The sequence below is a fragment of the Enhydra lutris genome, unplaced genomic scaffold, assembly GCF_002288905.1.
Source record: "Enhydra lutris kenyoni isolate GAN:26980312 unplaced genomic scaffold, ASM228890v2 scaffoldscaffold6, whole genome shotgun sequence".
Taxonomy (NCBI): domain Eukaryota; kingdom Metazoa; phylum Chordata; class Mammalia; order Carnivora; family Mustelidae; genus Enhydra; species Enhydra lutris.
Genome location: NW_019154090.1, coordinates 3,706,471 through 3,724,260, shown reverse-complemented (window position 1 = coordinate 3,724,260; position 17,790 = coordinate 3,706,471). Strand labels below are relative to the sequence as shown.

General features: G+C 55.9%; 1 protein-coding gene across 1 annotated transcript; it reads left to right on the top strand.

Annotated features, from left to right (window-relative positions):
- The first annotated feature begins 302 nt into the window (after positions 1-302).
- Positions 303-17,348, top strand: LOC111141916 (endothelin 3). Its single transcript, XM_022494757.1, has 4 exons — positions 303-354; positions 978-1,266; positions 16,166-16,336; positions 17,270-17,348. The coding sequence occupies exons 1-4, from the start codon at positions 303-305 to the stop codon at positions 17,346-17,348; spliced, it is 591 nt and encodes a 196-aa protein (XP_022350465.1).
- The last annotated feature ends 442 nt before the right edge of the window (positions 17,349-17,790 follow it).

Genomic DNA, 17,790 nt, shown 5'->3' with positions numbered 1-17,790 from the left:
CCCTGGCGCGCCCCGGGTTCAAAGGCCCCGCGCGGCGGCCCCAGCCCCTCCGGGGGGCGGGGAGGCGAGGGGGTGGTGCGGGCGCCAGAAAAGCCCGAGCCCACAGCCGGCCCTGCGCAGGGATGGGCAGCGCGCTCTCAAGTGTGTGACCGCCGCCGCCAACTCCCGGCCGGGCCGGGGACGCAGCGAGCGAGCGCCGGCCTCGGACCCCGCAGCTGGAGGGCGAGGCCGCAGTACCGGGCCCAGCGCCCTTTCTCGGCCGCCGGCGTCCGTGCTCCCGGCCCGGTGCCCGATCGGGGTTCATGGAGCCGGGGCTGTGGCTCCTCTTCGGGCTTACAGTGACCTCCGCCGCAGGTAAGCGGGCGGGGCGGCGCGCCGCTCCCGGCGCGAGCGCACACAAAAGGACCCTGGGATGGGGGCGCGGGGAAGGGTGCATTGTGGGGAGCAACCTCTTGCCTGGGCTCGCCACCCCTGGAGGCGCCTAGGGGTGGGCTGGTGGCGGGCGGAGGCGGGGGGGGGGGCAGAAACGGAGTGCCAGCTACCCCGGGGGGCTCTGGGGGTTGCAGTCCACCGTCAAGCCAGAGATGGGGCTGGCCGGGTGGACTTGGTGAATTTTTCATGAAGTTGGGAACTTTTCAAAAAAGTTTGCAAACTTCAGAAACTGTGCAAAAATGATTGCAAATTTCTCAACGGGTGCAAATACCTTGCAGACTTTGCAGAAAGTGAAAATAGCTTGCAAGCATTTCACCAAGTATGCACATAACTTGCAGTCTTTTCTGAAACTGTGCACATAGCTTTGCAAACTTTTCAGAACGCATGGCAGAGTTTGGGGACTTTACAGAAAGTGCAACTAGCTTGCAATCTTTGCAGAAAGTTTCCTTGTCCCCTTCTCCCAGGTTTTTGGGAATGGTAGGTGTAGGTGTGGGGGGTTTCCGCACACTCAGGAGCTTAGGAGCCCTTCCATCTGCCTTTTGCAGGACTGGTGCCTCGTCCCCAGCCTGGGGACGCCGGCAGGAGCGGCATGCCTGGGCCCCCCACCGCAGCCAGATCTGAGGGGGACATCGAGGAGATTGTGGCCACTACTGCAGTGCAGGGTTTGATTCCCAGACGCCCTGGGCAGGAGCAAAAACCGGGTCGGTTTGGGGAGCAGGCATCCAAGGGGGGTCCTGTGCACCGCCGCGCGAGGCGCTGTACGTGCTTCACCTACAAGGACAAGGAGTGTGTCTACTACTGCCACCTGGACATCATCTGGATCAACACTCCTGAGTGAGTCAGCCCAGCCCTGGGTGGTGGGAAGTGATTGGGAGGGCTGGCCTGCATCTCTGTCCCAGAGGACCTCATCCCATCCCTGCCGGGTCAGCCTGGAGCCCACCCTCGCACAGCCTCGAGCTCTTGCTGGGGCCTCCTGCCAGCGCAGGCCTGGTCTGCCGGTCAGGGCTGTGTCTCCCACCCCCTCTGAGGGCCTGGCCTGGGAGAAACCCAATCTCAGAGTTTCGGATCCAGTGGAAGGGGGAGCCCTCCCGCCAAGAGAAATGAGCTGGCCAGAGGGATTAGACACCTGAGAAGTCCTTCTTCGATGGAGGAAAGTTATCTCCTGCCCCAGGGGATGAGTGCCCCCCCGCCAAACCCGACCCGGCCAGGCTCCAAGGAGTTTCACATTCCTTGAAAGTAGCCTGCTGTCCAGAGAGTGCAGGGGTGAGCTCGGCAGAGCCTGGTGGAACCTTCCCAGGAAGGGTGGAATTCCACGGGGCCCAAGCTCCTTTCCTCCCGGGGCTGGAGTGCCGGCTGGTCCTGCCACAGGCTGACCATCGCCCACTGCCGCCCACTGCCGCCTTCTCCCCCAGATGACCTCTCCTCCTCCCTTCCAGCCCCCAAGAGTTCTTACTCCTACTGTAGGACCGAGGCCAGTGCCACCGGGAGTCCTGGGGTCGGCCTTGCTGTAAAGCCAGCCTTCTTCCAAGGCCACTGGGTGGAGAGTGCTCTGCCATGGGAGGGTGTGACAGTGTCCCCCATTCACTTCTGCCATCTGGGACCCTCCCTCTGCGCACCCATCACCTCAGCCACCTCACTGACAGTAAAGAGGGTCCGACCTTGCTCTGGTTACCCGCCTTCTGGGCTTTGCCATACCGAGCTCTAAACTCTGGGGCTTGGACCCGATGTCTCCGCGTTCCATTCCTTAGGGTGCTCCTGGGACCTGGCGGGACTCCTGCTGGTGCCTTCCTTGGGGTTCTCACGGAGGAGCTGGTGGTGCAGGAGAGCCTTCGCTGGGAAGGGCAACTTGGCTGCTGCTGTGTTTGGAGCCACCTTGATTCAGGTCCCCTTGTCTTCCTTCACCCCCAAACCTCTGAGCACACTGGGTGACAGCTTGGGTGGGCTCACTTACCCACCTTGTTTCAGGAGCACCTGCAGAGTGAGGGGCTGAGGAGGGTATCCCCGAGGGGTCGAGCAGCTTTCAAATCAGGTGACAGGATCTAAGCACATCTGGGGTAGGTCTGGAAAGTGACCCCGTGACGCCAGATTGGCAGGCAGGACTGGCTCCACGAAACCACCTTGACCCTTGCTCAGGGTCCCAGGCTCGGAAGGAGCCACACTCCGCTTAACACTGTCTTGAAATTCTTAACACTTGTTGCACCAGACACTGCGCGTTGGCATTTTATCGTGGGCTCCCCACATTATGTAGCCGGTGCAGATGGTGGAGTTCGCTCTCCAGGTTGTGTCGACTCGGGCTCCAGTAAGCACAGTCAGCCCACAGCCGGGAGGACGCAGCCTCGTCTTCGCCGGGAAGAAGAAAGTGCTGTGCGGTGGGGGAGGTGCCACCGATCGGCTTCTCTTCTCAGACAACAATCAGGGTCACCTCTTCTCGCAGCCCCCATCCCCCGGACGCTTGTCCTTTCTGATTCCTACCCTCCTGGTGTTGTGATCTGACCAGCGTATCCAGAATTCAGGGCAGTCAGCACAGGGTTGAGTCTTGCCTTTGTTCGAGTCCCAAGCTGTGGCTATAGAAGAAAAAAGGAAAGCCAACTGCATTAGGGATGGGGGCCTGGGACAGAGGAGTGAAGGACCGGAGGGAGGAGAGGGTTTGGAGATTACCTCCACTCTCTGCTGATGGTCAGGCTTCTGGCACCAGCTGGAGGACCGAGGGCTTGAAATGCACCCAAGAGGCTCCACGGATGCCCTCTGATCTGTGCGAAGCCCCCGCTCGTAATTCCAAGTTGTCTTGTGTGAAGCCGCGGACCTCTGACTTCTCCCGGGGCAGCCGATGTGCTGACGTCCCCCCGCCCCCACCGCCCCGACAGCTGGATTGACCTCTTCCCCTCTGTCCTGACCCGGATTCATTTTAAACACTAGGAAAGAAGGATTAAAGATGGTGTTGAGAGTTCTGTGTACGACAGAAATGACAGCAGCCAGACGAGCAGTGGGAACTTAGACAAGCAGAACAGTTTTCCTAAGACAGATCTTTCTAGATGCTCTTTCTCTTTCTTCCTCCCCGGCCCCGCCCCTCGCTTGCCTCTCTCCTTCCCTTTCTTTCCTTCCTTCCCAAACTGGGTAGATTTGTAGACAGGTCCATTTGCTGTCTTTAAACATCTTGGACAAGATTGCGATGTGAGAAAATGGGCTCTAGGAGAAGGGAACGTGGGCCTCTGGAGGAATGGAAGAATGAAACGGCCGAATTGAGCCGGCGGGACAACCGTGGGGAGTGACGAGGTCTCTGGGTTCCTGTCTGTTCCCATACCCACTTCCTGCTGCGGACCCTCCTGGTCTGTGGAAACTTCTCCAGCGTGTAATGTGCATTCAGGGTCTGCCGCTGGCTACTCCGGGAAGCGCAGGGCTCTTGAACCTCATGCCTATGTTGAGAGGCTTTACTTTGGGTGATTTTTCAGCTCTTCGTGTCTTTCTTCCTCCTGCCCATCCTTTCGTGTGACAACAGACCCCACAGCCCTACTCTACCTCGAGAGGACATTTGCAGGGTTGCGGGCAGTCCCGGGAATGTGGTCACTCACTCTGCGTGTAAAGACCCGAAGACTGCAGGTGGGATGCAAGGTACTGCCCAGAGCCTTCGTGCATCTTAGTGCAAAGTCAGCGTCTGGCAAGGGCCCGGGAGACCAGGCGGTCCTGAAGTATCTTCTGGGTGTGAGAGCTGAGAATCTCTGGCTCCCTCACATCACAAGTCAGTGAGCCCATCTTCCAGACCTGAGGCTGCCCAGTCCTTTCTGCTGGCCCCCAGTGCGTACTGGGCGTTCGGGAGTGCCGGCTGGCTCTCAGTGAGGTCATGCTGCTTGGAGGTTGCTCCTTGTCTCACTGAGGTTCTGGTCTGCAGAGCTCTCTCCCAGAAATGAGACTTCTTGTTTCAGGGCAAATGGATGTTCTCCAGAGGCCCGAACAGCCCAGGAGACCCATGTGGGAGTGTGGGTTTCTTCAGGGAAGTTGCCCGTGATTTCCACTGTGGCCTCCAGAAAGTCTGTGGTCCCGAATGGGAACCAAATGTATCCTGGGCCTCTGGAGGCTGCTGAGGCCACAGCTGGCCTGTGGCACTGTTTTTATGACTTTCTTTGGCCGTGTTAGGGAGCTCCCACCCCTCCCCCCCGGTAACCCCCTTCTCGCCAACAGAAACAAAAACAAAACTCCCAATCAGAGAAAAAACACATGCGATCTTACGGTCATGGAAAGTGTGCCAAGAATAAGATGACAAGGGAGACGTCATGGACAAGTAGTTCACGTGCTTACACGCTTGTACACCTGGGACCATTCTCTACGAGTCCTTGAAACCAGGAGTCACGGAATTAGTTGGGGTCTCTGGAGAGACGGAACTCACAGGACGTCGTGTGTGTGCAGACACGTGAGTGTAAATACACACACGTACGCACGTGCACAGTCCATGATGTTGCAGCCTTAACCCGAAGGAAGAATTCCTCCCTCTTCAGGTGCCACAGGTTTTTCCCACGAGAGCCTTTGACGGATTAGACAAGGCCCACCCACATCATGGAGGGTAATCTGCTTTCCTCCAAGTTCTGATTTAAATCTGAATACCATCTAAAAACATACCTTCTCAGCAACATCTAGACCAGCACTGGACCAAACATCTGGTTGGGGTGGCCCAGCTACACTGACACATAAAATTAATCCCTCCGTTCTGACCCGGCGGGAGGATGAACCCCCCATCGAGTGACTGACGGAGCTGCAGGGCACCCAGCAAGCAGCTCCTCTGTGTTCCTCCCACTCTGCTCCCGAGACCTGAGAGAACCCGTCAGCTTCGAATCCCTCCGAGCCCAGAGTGAGGGAGAGGCACTGAGCGCTGGGATGGGGTCCGTGTTTTCCACGCAAAACTCGGAGCTGTATGAGCTGACCAGGAGGAATGCATTTCTGAAAAGAGTGATGGGGATATTTGCCGTCTCCGCTGTGGTGGAAACTCCGGGGTCTACAGCCCCCAAGGCGCCAGAGCCAGGCACTGTGCTGTGTCCTGGCTGACAAGCTGAGTGGCGCGGGTGTACCTCCCCCGCTCTCAGCGTCCCCGGGTGAGGCGTCAGTGCCAGTCTGGCTAGGATGGTGACCTCACAAGATGACCAACCTGCCCGCCACACTGGCTTCTTCAAAGTGTGCCTTTCGGACTCAGTCCAGCAAGAATGACATTTGTTTTGGGTTCTTTTCCTCCCCAAAGAACTAGAGTTAAAAAAAAAAACAAACGAACGGTAATTAAAAAAACATTGAAACTTGTATTTTAAAGTATTTTGCCACAAAAAGGCAACAATACCAAAGCTTCATCTTTGCCCCTGTTTGTTCAAGAAAGTAACACTCACATTTCCAAGAAGGGGCATTCCAAATGTTAGAATGTTCCAGTGAAGTGGATGGATCCGGAAACCCTGCCTCCTGCTGATACAAGACCAGCTGTCCCCCCGCACCATGGGATCCCCCGGCCCATAAGTCAGGACCGGGAGCCCCGTTGCCACAGATGCAGTTGCTCCAGCAGAGGGACCGAGTCTTTCTGGCCATCGTGAGACTCTGAGTGCCGTGAATGATGGTGGTGATGGTGGGCAGTGTGGACGCCAAGTGAGGACGTGTGATCTGGTGAGCACTCGGCATCGCGAAGACAGGACCATCGGGATAACTGTGCGGCCTCGGGGTGGAGTAAACCCACTGGGGCCGAGGCCCGGCCTGCCGCACCCCGTGGCTGGGGGGGCGCGGGCGAGGAGGAAGTGCTTTCCGCAGGACTGCTGAGGCCTCCTCCTGGGACCGTCCACCCGGGATCGCATCTGGATCCTGGAGAGGTGCGGACCAGCTCGGCAGACGGTCTGTTAGATGCCATTAGCTTACGGCGCACAGAGCTGGGGTAAAGGTGCGCCTGCCACCGACCGCTGATAAGTAGATTGATAAGGATGTGCTGGCCAAAGGTCAGTCCAGGCTTGAAGAGACTTGGTCCCTCCCTTTCTGCCCCTCCTGTTTCCTATTATCTTGCTCTCCCCTTAGTAAATCATTGCAATGCTTGGGGCTCGGTGTTCTCTGTGGGACCTGGCGTAGGGCTCCCTCCAGTAGCGGGACAGTGTGGACAGCGTCAGTGGGATGAACGATCAACGTGGACCCTGTTTGTAGAGGGTCTGTCTGCGTTCTCATGGGCTCCCCAGCGTGAACACTGAGCCTTGGGGTTTATGGACGGAGGACCCCATCCTGGGGCCTGGAGGAGACACTGGGCACACTGGTTCACACCCGCTTGTGAGAAGGACCCAGGAGAGAGGCAGCTGTTGGCCAGACGGGACATGAGTTTGGACACAGGGTTCTGACCAAAGGCGGTTTTGCTGGACTTGGTGTGAGTTTTTCTCCCCGCGCAACCATTCTGTGTCCTTCAAAATCTGGTAAATGTTTAGATCCCGGCTTTGAGGTCAGGTAGTGTGTCTCCGAAGACACCACAGCAAGACAGGGCTTTAAAAGTCGAGGGCCTTGAGGCTAAATTTCAGTTTGTTGGAGAGGTCGGCGCACACCAGGTGACCCCACTTTAGGGGTCACAGGGACCAAGAGCCCCTTCTGTGTCCCGGGGTGGGTGTGAGGAGGCCAGGGGTGTGCAGGAGTGGAGACGAGGGGGGCCAAAATGCAGCTGGTCCCCACAACGAGAGAGAGTGACTTGAGGCGAGGGGCGGTTTGCTTTGTAGCAAGGAAGCTTGGAACGAAGGGCTTGACCCGGTGTGACCCCAGGGGGAAAATTTGGGTTTCTGCTAGATGAAAGGGACCTCACAGCTGGGAACTTGGCCTTAAATCTGAAGGCAGGTGAAAGGCTCTGACATCTCTGGTGTGGTTTATTCCTGCAAGAATTTAAAACAAAGGAAGCTGGGAGCAAGCAGTGCTTTCCTCCAGGAGGCCCCGCGGCTGTGTTGGAGCCTGGCCTGCTCTCTGCTCCAGCGCCTCAGCCGGTGGGACCCCCAGCACCTCCACGCACCTTTCATACCTCCCAGCGCCCCGCAAAAGCACTGCTCGGCCTCCAGCATGGGGAGGCGACCTGCTCTCATTCTGCATCATGTTTCCGATGATGAAATAGTTCCTTCAACTGGGACACACACACACACTTCCCCTTACTTGGACAGGAGCCCGTCTTACCGTGAAGGAAGAGCTGCTTGTCTGGGGCACGTCGGAACTCCCGCGTCACTGGGAAGTGTTGCTCCAGTGGACTGACAGACAGCAGGACGGGGTATCTGCTACCCTCCTCAGCTGTGCCACCTGGGAGCCTGGGGGAGCCCAGAGGTTTTGGAGAATACTGAAGCCCAGGAGGCACAGACCTCTTCTCTGGTGGTCTGCTCGGGACGCCTCAAGAGACAGTAACCTTGGAACAGGGCAGCCAGGGAGCCCCGTGCCTTGGCCCAGGAACTAAAAAAAATGAAACAGAATCATTTCAGGAGTCCACGAGGGGCACGGAGGCCAACCTGACAATGGCACGAGTGGCCCCAGGTGGGGACAGCCCCACCTATGACTCGGGAAGCATAACAGCTCTGCCAAAAGTCAGAAGCAGGCCAGCGAGAAAGCAGAGAGGTGTGTGTGTCTTTCTCGGACTGTTTTCCTTGGGTTTCTTTGTAGGGTCGAGGCTGGGGTGAGGCCCGGTAAACACACTGCCCCAGGTCCGGTCTTCAGGGATTTGCCCAAGAGTCTGTAGTCAAGATAAATGAATATTAATGCAATATTATTTTAGTGCAATTTTTTTTTAAATTTAAAGCAGAAAATTCATCATCAGCAAAACGTCAACATTAGTAATAAAGGCAGGGTCCCACACCGTGCGTGTCTGCCCTGTCTCCCTCACCTTGCCCAGGTCCCAGCATCGGGTTCTTGCGTGGGGCTAAAGCCCGTATCGACGGGGACTCAGCTATTCTTAGTTTGAGGTGAGTGATCAGTACGTCAGGGCTATCGCAAGGACAGGACCCAAGGACGCCAACAGCTAGATTCAGAAGAGAAGGAGTCTTTGTTCGAGTCGTGCTGGTGAGCGCGTCTTTGTTCGGCAGCATTTGGTGAAAGCTCCGAACGGTTAGCAGGACTGTCTTCTCTTACTGCAGATTATTTCAAGGATGTAGGATGGTGACTGTATTTTCTTTTTTTTATCCCTCTGCAAATTCTCCCCATCTTTAAAAAAAGTACCTGCTCCTTACTTATGGTCACTCTTTCCACGGCTGGGAACTATTTTGAGCCACGTCTGTCTGCAGCTTTGCATAAACTTCTAATGAGGCCAAGCCAGACAGACGTGGGATTGCCTACATTCGACCTGAAATCCATTAGGGTCAAGGTGGGGGGAGCTGGGGAGAGAAACTCCAGCCTTACTCCCTCCCGTGCACACGCGGGGGCCGCGTCAGATGGAGGGGAACCAGCTGATCTGTGGGATTCTACGGATGGTTTCATTCCCCACATAGTGTTGGAGCCTGTTCCCCCAACTTCTTGTTTGAGCTGTAACTCAGTGATCACAGACCACCCCACAAACGCGGAGCACTTTTTTCTGTTCCCCCTTCTTGGACCCCTCATGCCTCCGAATCTCCTTGAGTGGGCGTGGGCCCGTTTGGGAGGGATACGCCTGTGTTCTAGAGGGAGCTGGCGCGCGCAAGAAAGTCTGTGGCTTGGGTGTTATTTTTAAGCTTGTTTATATGGTGATAGGACACAGCAGTCTAGGCGGAAGTGTTACGAGTACAGGTGGTGATCCCCGGTGCCTTGGCCTGGGGGGCAGGGACCCCGCCTTTCACTGCGGTTTTATTGTCAGAGTGAAGGGTTGCGCCTGCCCAGCAGCCTGCGGTTTGGAGACCTGGGGACGCGGGGCTTTGAGAATCTCTAGGTGGAATATGGAGCTGGACAGACCGTTTCCAAGACCCAGCCAGCCTTTTCCTTCCCCAGGCCTGAGGGTGGGTGCTCCCTGGGGACTCTCACTGAGCTAGTCTTCCATTTGGACCAGAAACCTGGGTCCGTCTCGTGAAGCTTGTCTCCCCTCCAAGGACTCAGACACCTGTGCAACCTGGTTTCTCCCTCATGCCCTGGGGGTGGCCGCCAGGAGCTCCTCGTTCTTCCCCCTCCATCTCAAGACATCTTCTCTCCAGGAAAACCCCTCTGAGATGGGCCAGCTGAGGGCAACAGTAGAAGTCCAAGACATCAGTACATATGGGAGATGGGGTGTGGACCAGAAGTAATGGCTAACTCAGACCTCACTCCTTCCTTCCCTCATTCATACGACACACAGTTACTGCTGAAATTCCGAGGCTTTCCTGAGCACCCCTACGTCAGCTGCCCTTGGGGTCCTGGCTTCTGCTTGGAAAGGTCCAATGTTGCTGACCCCGGGGCACGAGAAGCAAGCCACACTCGCTGTACAGATGCAGAATCGACCCTCATTCTTGGCTCTGATTGGTGGGGCTCAGGGCTCAAACACACTCGCAACATGCCTTTGATTACTGTCATTTTCCCAAACAGCCAAGTCCTGGATAAATCCAAACTTTAAACAATTTTTTTCCCTTTGGTGGGGGAGTGGCCCCCCCCCAAATTAACCACCAACACACAGCCCATTGCTCACTTTCACGTTTCCAAACACCGTAGGATCATTGGCTATTTTGGGGGGCTGTGGGAAGGGCACTTTTCACATGGCTGGGTGGTGGGGTGAGCAGTCTCTGCCTTGGGGTCTTCCAACTTTAAGACGCATGGATTTTCTGCAGTAGAAGCAACGCTGCAAATTCCCAGTTCACTTTACATTGTTTGTGAGTGTAAGGTTTGCGGAGTTGGCCCTAGAACTGGAGAGCGTGTGTGTATTTTCTGCTTGTATAACAAGGTCGCTGAGGAGCTGTATTTCCTGGCCTGTTTTCTTTCCTGGAGGCTGTAAGGGCCCCCTGTGGGTTGTCTGGCGCGAGGCCTGGCTCACAGCAGACTTGCACAAGCATTTGAGGAGTGGACAAGGAATAGTTCACGGGAGGGTACGACTTCTGAGCTGGTGAGCCGGTCTGGGGCTGGGCTCTGAGCATCTTCAGACGGAGGAGAGTGTGTGGGATGCGAGGGCGTGGGATGCGAGGGCGTGGGATGCGAGGGCGTGGGATGCTCACTTTCACCTGCCCAAAGGACAGGATGACCCAAAGCAAACATTTCACAGGGGCACACCTGGGAAGGAAGGACTCCAGCTGGCTTCTTTTGCTGAGTTTTGCCTTGATTCTGAAACTCCCCTTTTGTGTTTTGTTGCAATGAAGAAAATCTCCGCTCATCTCCAGCAGCTGGAGACGCTCTGGGTCTTGCTATTAAATCCGAGAGGTTACGGTCACTTTGGTCTCAGGAAAGTGAGTTCCGGAGCAGCCAGCCATCACTGGTCACAAACCACAGAAGACATCGTCTAGCTCACATGGTATCAGACACGTTTATAGGCAGGACGCGGACTGAGAGGAAGAAGCCATCCCAGCAGCTGGAGAGGAGCCGAGACTGGGGACCCTGGGGCCCAGACGGACGGGGATGGGGCAGGGTGGGGCACCGGGCAAAGAGCAGCTCCGAGTATTTCTGGATGTTGAGTTGCCTTGCTCAGGCGTCTTGGGAGAGACGGGGTCTCACTTGCCCAACTGCGGTCACTGGTGAGTCCTCAGACAGAAGCCGGTGCGGCACATGGACGGAGGGAAGGATCATTCCCCAAGGGAAAGGCAGCACTTAGATTCCTGGAGACAAAAGCGACCAACATTGGCCTCAGGCTCTAGAGAATTCTATTGGTCTTGGGCACTAGAAAATTCTGGGCTTTCAAGTCCTTGGAGAGGGGTGCTCCCCTCCCTGAGCTGGTGCCTCTGGCCTCCTGGCCTTTGTGCTTAGCAGGTGCACCAGCTGCCTGTGGAAGTGAGCCGTGTAGTGACACGCACGCCCTGTGGGGAGTGACCCCCTCCTGTCGTAGTGGTCAGAACAGAGCTCTCGCCTGACACTTCTTTCCCATTAAGGGGACAAAGGCTGTGAGTGAAGGTGAGCCACACTTGCTTCCTCGCCCAAGAGGCTGTTTCTCCGCTCGGGAGAGCAGGTCAGTGATGCCTGCCACAGAAGGAATTTAATAACGTCTGAAACGGAGCCGTCACTGGAAAGTGTGCAGGGCTTGAGAGGTTGTTTGTCAGGGGAGTGGTCGCAGGTATCGATGGCCGCTGGTGCTTGTCTGCCTGCGGGACGGTCCTTTCTGTCCCCTTCTGCTATAGGGTCGGTCCGCACTGAGAGGGGCAGGGGCTGGGGCAAAGGGGAGTGCTCATGCCTCAGCTGTGACGTCCGCGCCCCCTCCAGACCATCGGGCGGGGCTGGTGTGAGCATAGCCCCCACTTACTCTGGAGAAGCAGGAAGTTGGGATGTTTGTGTGCAATTTTCAAATTAAACAACAACAACAACTCTCTGTTGATTGGGTGAAACCCATAAAATGCAAATTTGCTCACCCCTATAGTAGCTTAAAACTGAGTGTGTGGAGGCCCACCTGTCTTGTTCCTGGGCGTTCCCCCAGAGTCTGGTCCAGTACCCGCGCATCGAAAAGCACTGGGCAGAGTCTTGTAGCGTGCCTCTCATTAAGGGGCGCGGTGGCGGGGTGGGGGGGGCGGCGGTAAAAACTGGGTTTTCAATGAAAGTTTTCTAAACTTTCTGGAGAAACGAGCATTTGACCAGTGAGTCTCCTTTGGCTGCTTCTGGCCGGCCTTGGTGGACGTCTGCCTCTCTCCTTTAAACTTCAGGTATAGAAGCCAGTTCCCTGATCAGAAAGATGGAGGTAATTAATTCATTTATGAACAGGCAACACTGAACTTAAAAAACCAAAATCTTAAAAAAAAAAAAAGCCAACTTTCCTTATTTAAAAACTAGTTGCAGAGAGAAATCGAGTGCTGCCAGTGTGATATGCAGATGAAGAAAGAATGCGGGGGATCTGGAAGTTTCGTATTTAATAACATTTATATATGACATTTGGGGAAAGCGGTAAATAAGGAACACTGTGATAAATAAGACTGTGGCATTGCCGTCTCTGATCAATAATGAATGTACGTAGGTTGAGAGACGATTTACTACACAGACACACAACGCTAGACGCCACCTATGTAGGTATCTGGAAGGCTGTATTGTTTTGTCTAAGAGCATTTGCATTGATCTTCTCATCTGCTTCTCTCTTCTGTGGAGCTCTGTGTTGTAGCTGGAACATGAACAGACGTGAGAGCTGCCTACTTTTTACCAAGAATCACGTTCTCCAAGCCTTGCTGTTCAACAGTAGCTACACCGACTGGCCAGAGACCGTTCTGGTCCCGGGCTCTCCGCGGATTTGACGTCATTTTCATTGTTCCACTATTAGGTCACTTCCAGTTCTCATTAAAACAGGAGAAAGGGCACCAAGATAAACCAAGTGCAAGTGCTTCTTAGGGGGGCTGTGCAGCTAGAGCAGTCTGGGGGAAGCGCAGCAGAGAACGGCCTTGCTCTGACTCCTTTCTTGGTCATGCGTCTGAAATGCAGGCCGCTGGCCAGTGGATGGCGCTTTCCGGCCCGACGACATCCCTTGAATTCCCAGACCAATTACTCAACAATGAGAGCTATCGCTAATTTACTGCGATCCCCTCCCTAACTGTTTAGAGGCAGTCTGTCGTAGATCAGGATGCTGTCCAGAGGGGGAGTGATCATCCTGTAAAGGGCTTTACAGCCCAACAATGGAGTCACCGGCTCACCTTTCTCTGTGCACCTTGCCCATACCTGTGTGCATTGGCTTCTAATGTTTCCTTTACCTGATTTCACAGCCCAGTGTTATACGAACTCTGTCTCCCCATCACACTTAGAAGAGTGCCGGAGACACACACATGCGTGCGTATGTGTGGGATGCTTGGCACGTGTTCGGGATTCTTTATAATGCACTTCGTGGTGCTTGAACGTCTCAGGTTGGAAAGAATCTAGTTTTACAGTCCAGATTATCTCACGATTACTACCCGTTCCTCAGTCAGCAGCCTTCATTTGCTCAGTCTTGCGCGGGGTCCACGGCAGGTACAAAAGATGAAGACCAGCCTTCTGCTCTTGAGGAGGGGTGACCCACAGTGACTTCCAGATAGTGGAGTCCCCCGCCCTGGGCCCCGTGTGTTCGAGGGCTGCCTCTGATCCTCCTCTGGCCATGTCTCCCACTCTGTGGGACTCAGAGTATACCCCTTCTAGACCGAGTCTCCGGTGTCCGGGATGCTGGAGTCCTTTACCCAAATGTCCCTGAGCCCACTCCCAGGGCCTGTGCAGGTAGGTGTCTTCCAGAATCTGACACCAAGGAACAGAACAGGGCTCCAGACAGATCCCAAAGTCCATAGGGTGGCCAAGGGGTGGTTGAGGTCCCCTTGGTGTAGGATAGAGTGGGACAGAAGACAGAGTGCTCAGCCTCCTTGGGCAGCCATGTTCCAACACCGAACTCCGTGGAGCCCCAGGAATCTAAATTCACACCCAGACTTCCAAGGTGTTTGGAAGCCATATTTGTTCAGGTAGGCGGCTGGAACTGTTTTATTTAAAAGGTTATTTAAAACCTTTGAACTGTTGACCCATGGGTGGTGGGCCTCATTGGACTGGAGCCCTGTTAGAGGTAGGCTCTTCCATAGTCTGAGCCACCTCTAAACCCTCCAGCTGCTGGCTTCCATCCTCGCCCACCCCCTCCAGAGGCCAGTCCCCCAAAAGAAAGCATGCTTGGCCCCCAGCGCTTGGAGCGGGGGTTCTCAGCCTGCCTGTGGGGAAGGGGGGCTCTGTAAACACTCTGAAAATTGCAAGGGCTCATTTGCATATGAGCTCTTTGCATTTGGTTGCTGAGAAAGCCTTTGCATTTCTCTATTAACAAATAGCTCAGTTGCCTCATTTCCTTACTTAAAGCACTCTGGAGTGTTTTCACTGAAGTGGCTCTGCACGCGCAAATGCACAATCAGCTGATAGCAATTTCAAAATTGCAGGTCTTGCTGTTGATGGAAAAATGGGAGCGTGGTTATTCCTGTGTGTAATCTTCACCACGAAAACGGGGACTGGGTTTCATGTCGATACTTTGAGATCTGATGTGGCCCTGTTACTGGAAAAACACACTTTTAGCCAAATCCTGGCTCACAGCAGGGTCTGTATTTGGGCTGCCCCTCTGCCACCCACCCCCCAGCCCTGCTCCTGAGAAGAAATGGGGTTTTAGCACAGGTTCAGCTCAGACCGGGACTGCACCCTGCTTGGTTTCTCCATTTTGGGGACACAGACTGCTCAACTCCGGGTCTTCCTCGAGGCGGGAGGAACCCTCCTTCTACTATTCAGGAAGGAACCCAGCACAAGGCAGAACACGAGAAAGGAAACGGGGTGGCAGCGCCCTTCACTCTGGCCTCCAACCCAGCAGGGGGAAGTTGGTTCAGAGCATGGGTCACAGTCACAGAGGGTTGCCACCGACCCCCGTCAGCCCCCAGTCCCCCGAAATGCTCCATGGTGTGTGTTTCCAATTAAAGTAAATCCAATTTGATTTTATTTTGAAAACGCAGAGAGGATGTCAGAACCCCCTTTGAGGCACATGATTGGTGATGCCTCAGGGGCGTCACAGAAACCAAGGTGGTTCCTCTTGGAAAACCCGGCCCTGCTGGAACAGTAACTTGGCCACAGAAGTTTCCTCTGGTAATTAGCAATTTGTCCCCCAGTCCTGTTCAATAGTGCTAATGAATTAAGCATATGCTTTTAACTTTTCCCACCACACTGCCTCCTGGCAGTCTTCTTCCTTCTCTGAGTGATGTTCTGGACGAGCACGAACGTAAGAAACAGACAAATGTTAATTGTCCCAGATGACACCATCACCCGCCTCCCAGCTCCGACCGTAAATGAGACTGGTAAACAGCTCCAGACTTAAAGACTTTTTTTTTTTTATTTATTTGACAGAGAGAGAGATCACAAGTAGGCAGAGAGGCGGGCAGAGAGAGAGAGGGGGAAGCAGACTCCCCACCAAGCGAAGAACCGGATGTGGGGCTCGATCCCAGGACCCCGGGATCATGACCTGAGCCGAAGGCAGAGGATTTAACCCACTGAGCCACCCAGGCGCCCCGACTTAAAGACTTTTTAAATAAGCCTTTTCCCAAGGCCAGTTCTGGCTTGGCTGTCTTCAGGGTGCCGGGGGGCCCTCCTGAAGTGTGCGTCTTGAGGACGCGGTGTAGGGCCAGGGTGTGCCTGGAATTACATTTGCTTATTCAGGTTAGTGCGGAGAGCGCAGGACGTGTGCACAGAAGACACTGGGCATCAGGTCTGCAGGGCACGGCCGGCTGGCCTTGGGCTCGGGGCTGCGCAGGCCTCTTACTAGAAGGGAGGACGCGCTCTGGCCTGCCTGTGTTTCCACCGCAGTGTCCTTGTACCGGGCCGGGCACAGGAAGACAACCCGTAAGTGCCCTCCAAGGGTCGTGACTGGGGGCACACTGGAAGTGTGAGACGGTGGACCCTGAGGAGTGCCGACTTTACCTCCCCCAGGGCGCCCCACCTCCCTGTCCCCTGGACCCCAGGGCCCTTGTGGAGGGCTTGGGGAAAACGGAGGTAAAGATTGCCTGCAGAGTCTTCCTAATTCCCCCAGGGTGGGGAAGTCTGTGGACACCAGATCGGAGGTGTGGCTGTGCCCCATCACTCTGGCCATGTCCACGTCTCCCAGCGGCAGCCAGCCCCACGAGGACTCCCCGCTGAGTGGGGAGGCCTGGTGTGTGTGTCCACGCAGGGCCCGACGCTGCTCTGTCCTTTGCAGACGGACCGTGCCCTATGGACTGTCCAACTACAGAGGAAGCTTCCGGGGAAGGAGGTCCACAGGGCCATTCCCGCAGAGCCCGCAGCCCTCCGAGAGGACCCCGCGCTGCTCTTGTGTGCGGAGCCAGGACAGCGCCTGTTTGCACTTCTGCGCTGGCACCCTGGTCAGCAGGTATGACGCCGTCACACTCATCCGCGCAGATCTGGAGTCCTGGGCAAGTGAGACGAGGCCAGAAGAGTCTGCTGCATGGGCGTGGGGTGTGATGCAGTGTGGGGGTGGGGCGGGGCGTGGGGGCGGGGCCTGGGAGGGCGTGGCTGTGCCCTGGCTGGGGTGGTCAGGAGCATGACCCTGGCTCCAGAGGTGGGTCCAGCCCTCTTGGTCCCTTTCAGAACAGAGCCTGCAGGGTGGCCACAGCAGTGTCTGGTCTCCAGACACACTTCTGGACTGCCCAGCACTTTGCCAAAATCTGCGTAAGTTGCCAACATTTAAAGATTGAAGAATTACCCACCCCTGCCAAATGTGTATCTTTAGCTTCTTCCAAACAGCAGATGAGACCATCTGGCCCCACGGGGCCCCACCTCCCCTCCTGGCCCCAAGAGGCTGGAACCGCGTGGGAGCCACTCCCATCCGGGGGGATGTGCTTCCCGCATCCGCCTGCGTCGCCCCTCACCTTACTTTGGGGACCTCAGGAGCCCTTGAGTTTGAGACCCTGTAGCCGACTCTGACAGCTAAGAAGTCTGTGAATCTGTGCGGACCTGAGTAGATGAGCAGACCCCAGGTTTGACCCCGGGTGGCATTCGCTCAAGTGGGCGGGTGCCATTGTGGTCAGGGACCCCGGATTCTCTGTCCAAAGCCCCAGTGCCAACCTCATTTTCTTTGGCTTCGTAACATCCGGTGAATAACTGAGGAGCGAGTCGACTGTGCTCGGGTAGGAGTCGGCCCGCTGTGCGCTCAACCGTGGGACACCGCGCCCGAGATGCCGTCCCTGGGGAGTGCGCTAATGTCCCGCTGCCCTGCCGGGGAAGAGGAAGTCCTAATTTGCACTGAGAAACCAGCCGCATGGAAATGCGGGTCGAGTCATTAAAACCAGCTCTCTCCCCACAGGAACTCAAGGACGGCAACAAATCCTGACAAAGAAGAGCCAGCCAGCGGTGCCGACGGAGGCCTGCGTCCGAGGAGGTGAAACTGCTTTCTGAGGCGTCACACCCTTGGGGACAAGGAGGGTGTGAGGGTGGCATGTGGTCGTGAGGACAGCCGGTGGGAGCCCCAGCACGCACGGGGTGCAGCATCCACAGGGGACAGGGCCTTCGGTACCTTATCTCTGGGGACAGAGCAGGCTGGAGCTGTGGACAATCCCTGTCACTGCCCGGCCCCTGGGCAGCCACTTTCTCTCACAGAATTGACCCCTTGCATCCCTTGCAGCTTCGGAGCCGCGACAGCTGGCTCTGGACTTCACTGGGCCTGGCCCAGACACAGCTAGCTGGCCTGCTGCTCGGACACAACCCTCCCCCGACCCCAACACCCCCGGCTCATTTACCTGGGCCCAGGTGTCGCCCTTTCCAGAGGCAACATGTGGTCGTTACCCAAAAAAAAAAAAAAAAAAAATCATCTCTGCAGCAGCTTGG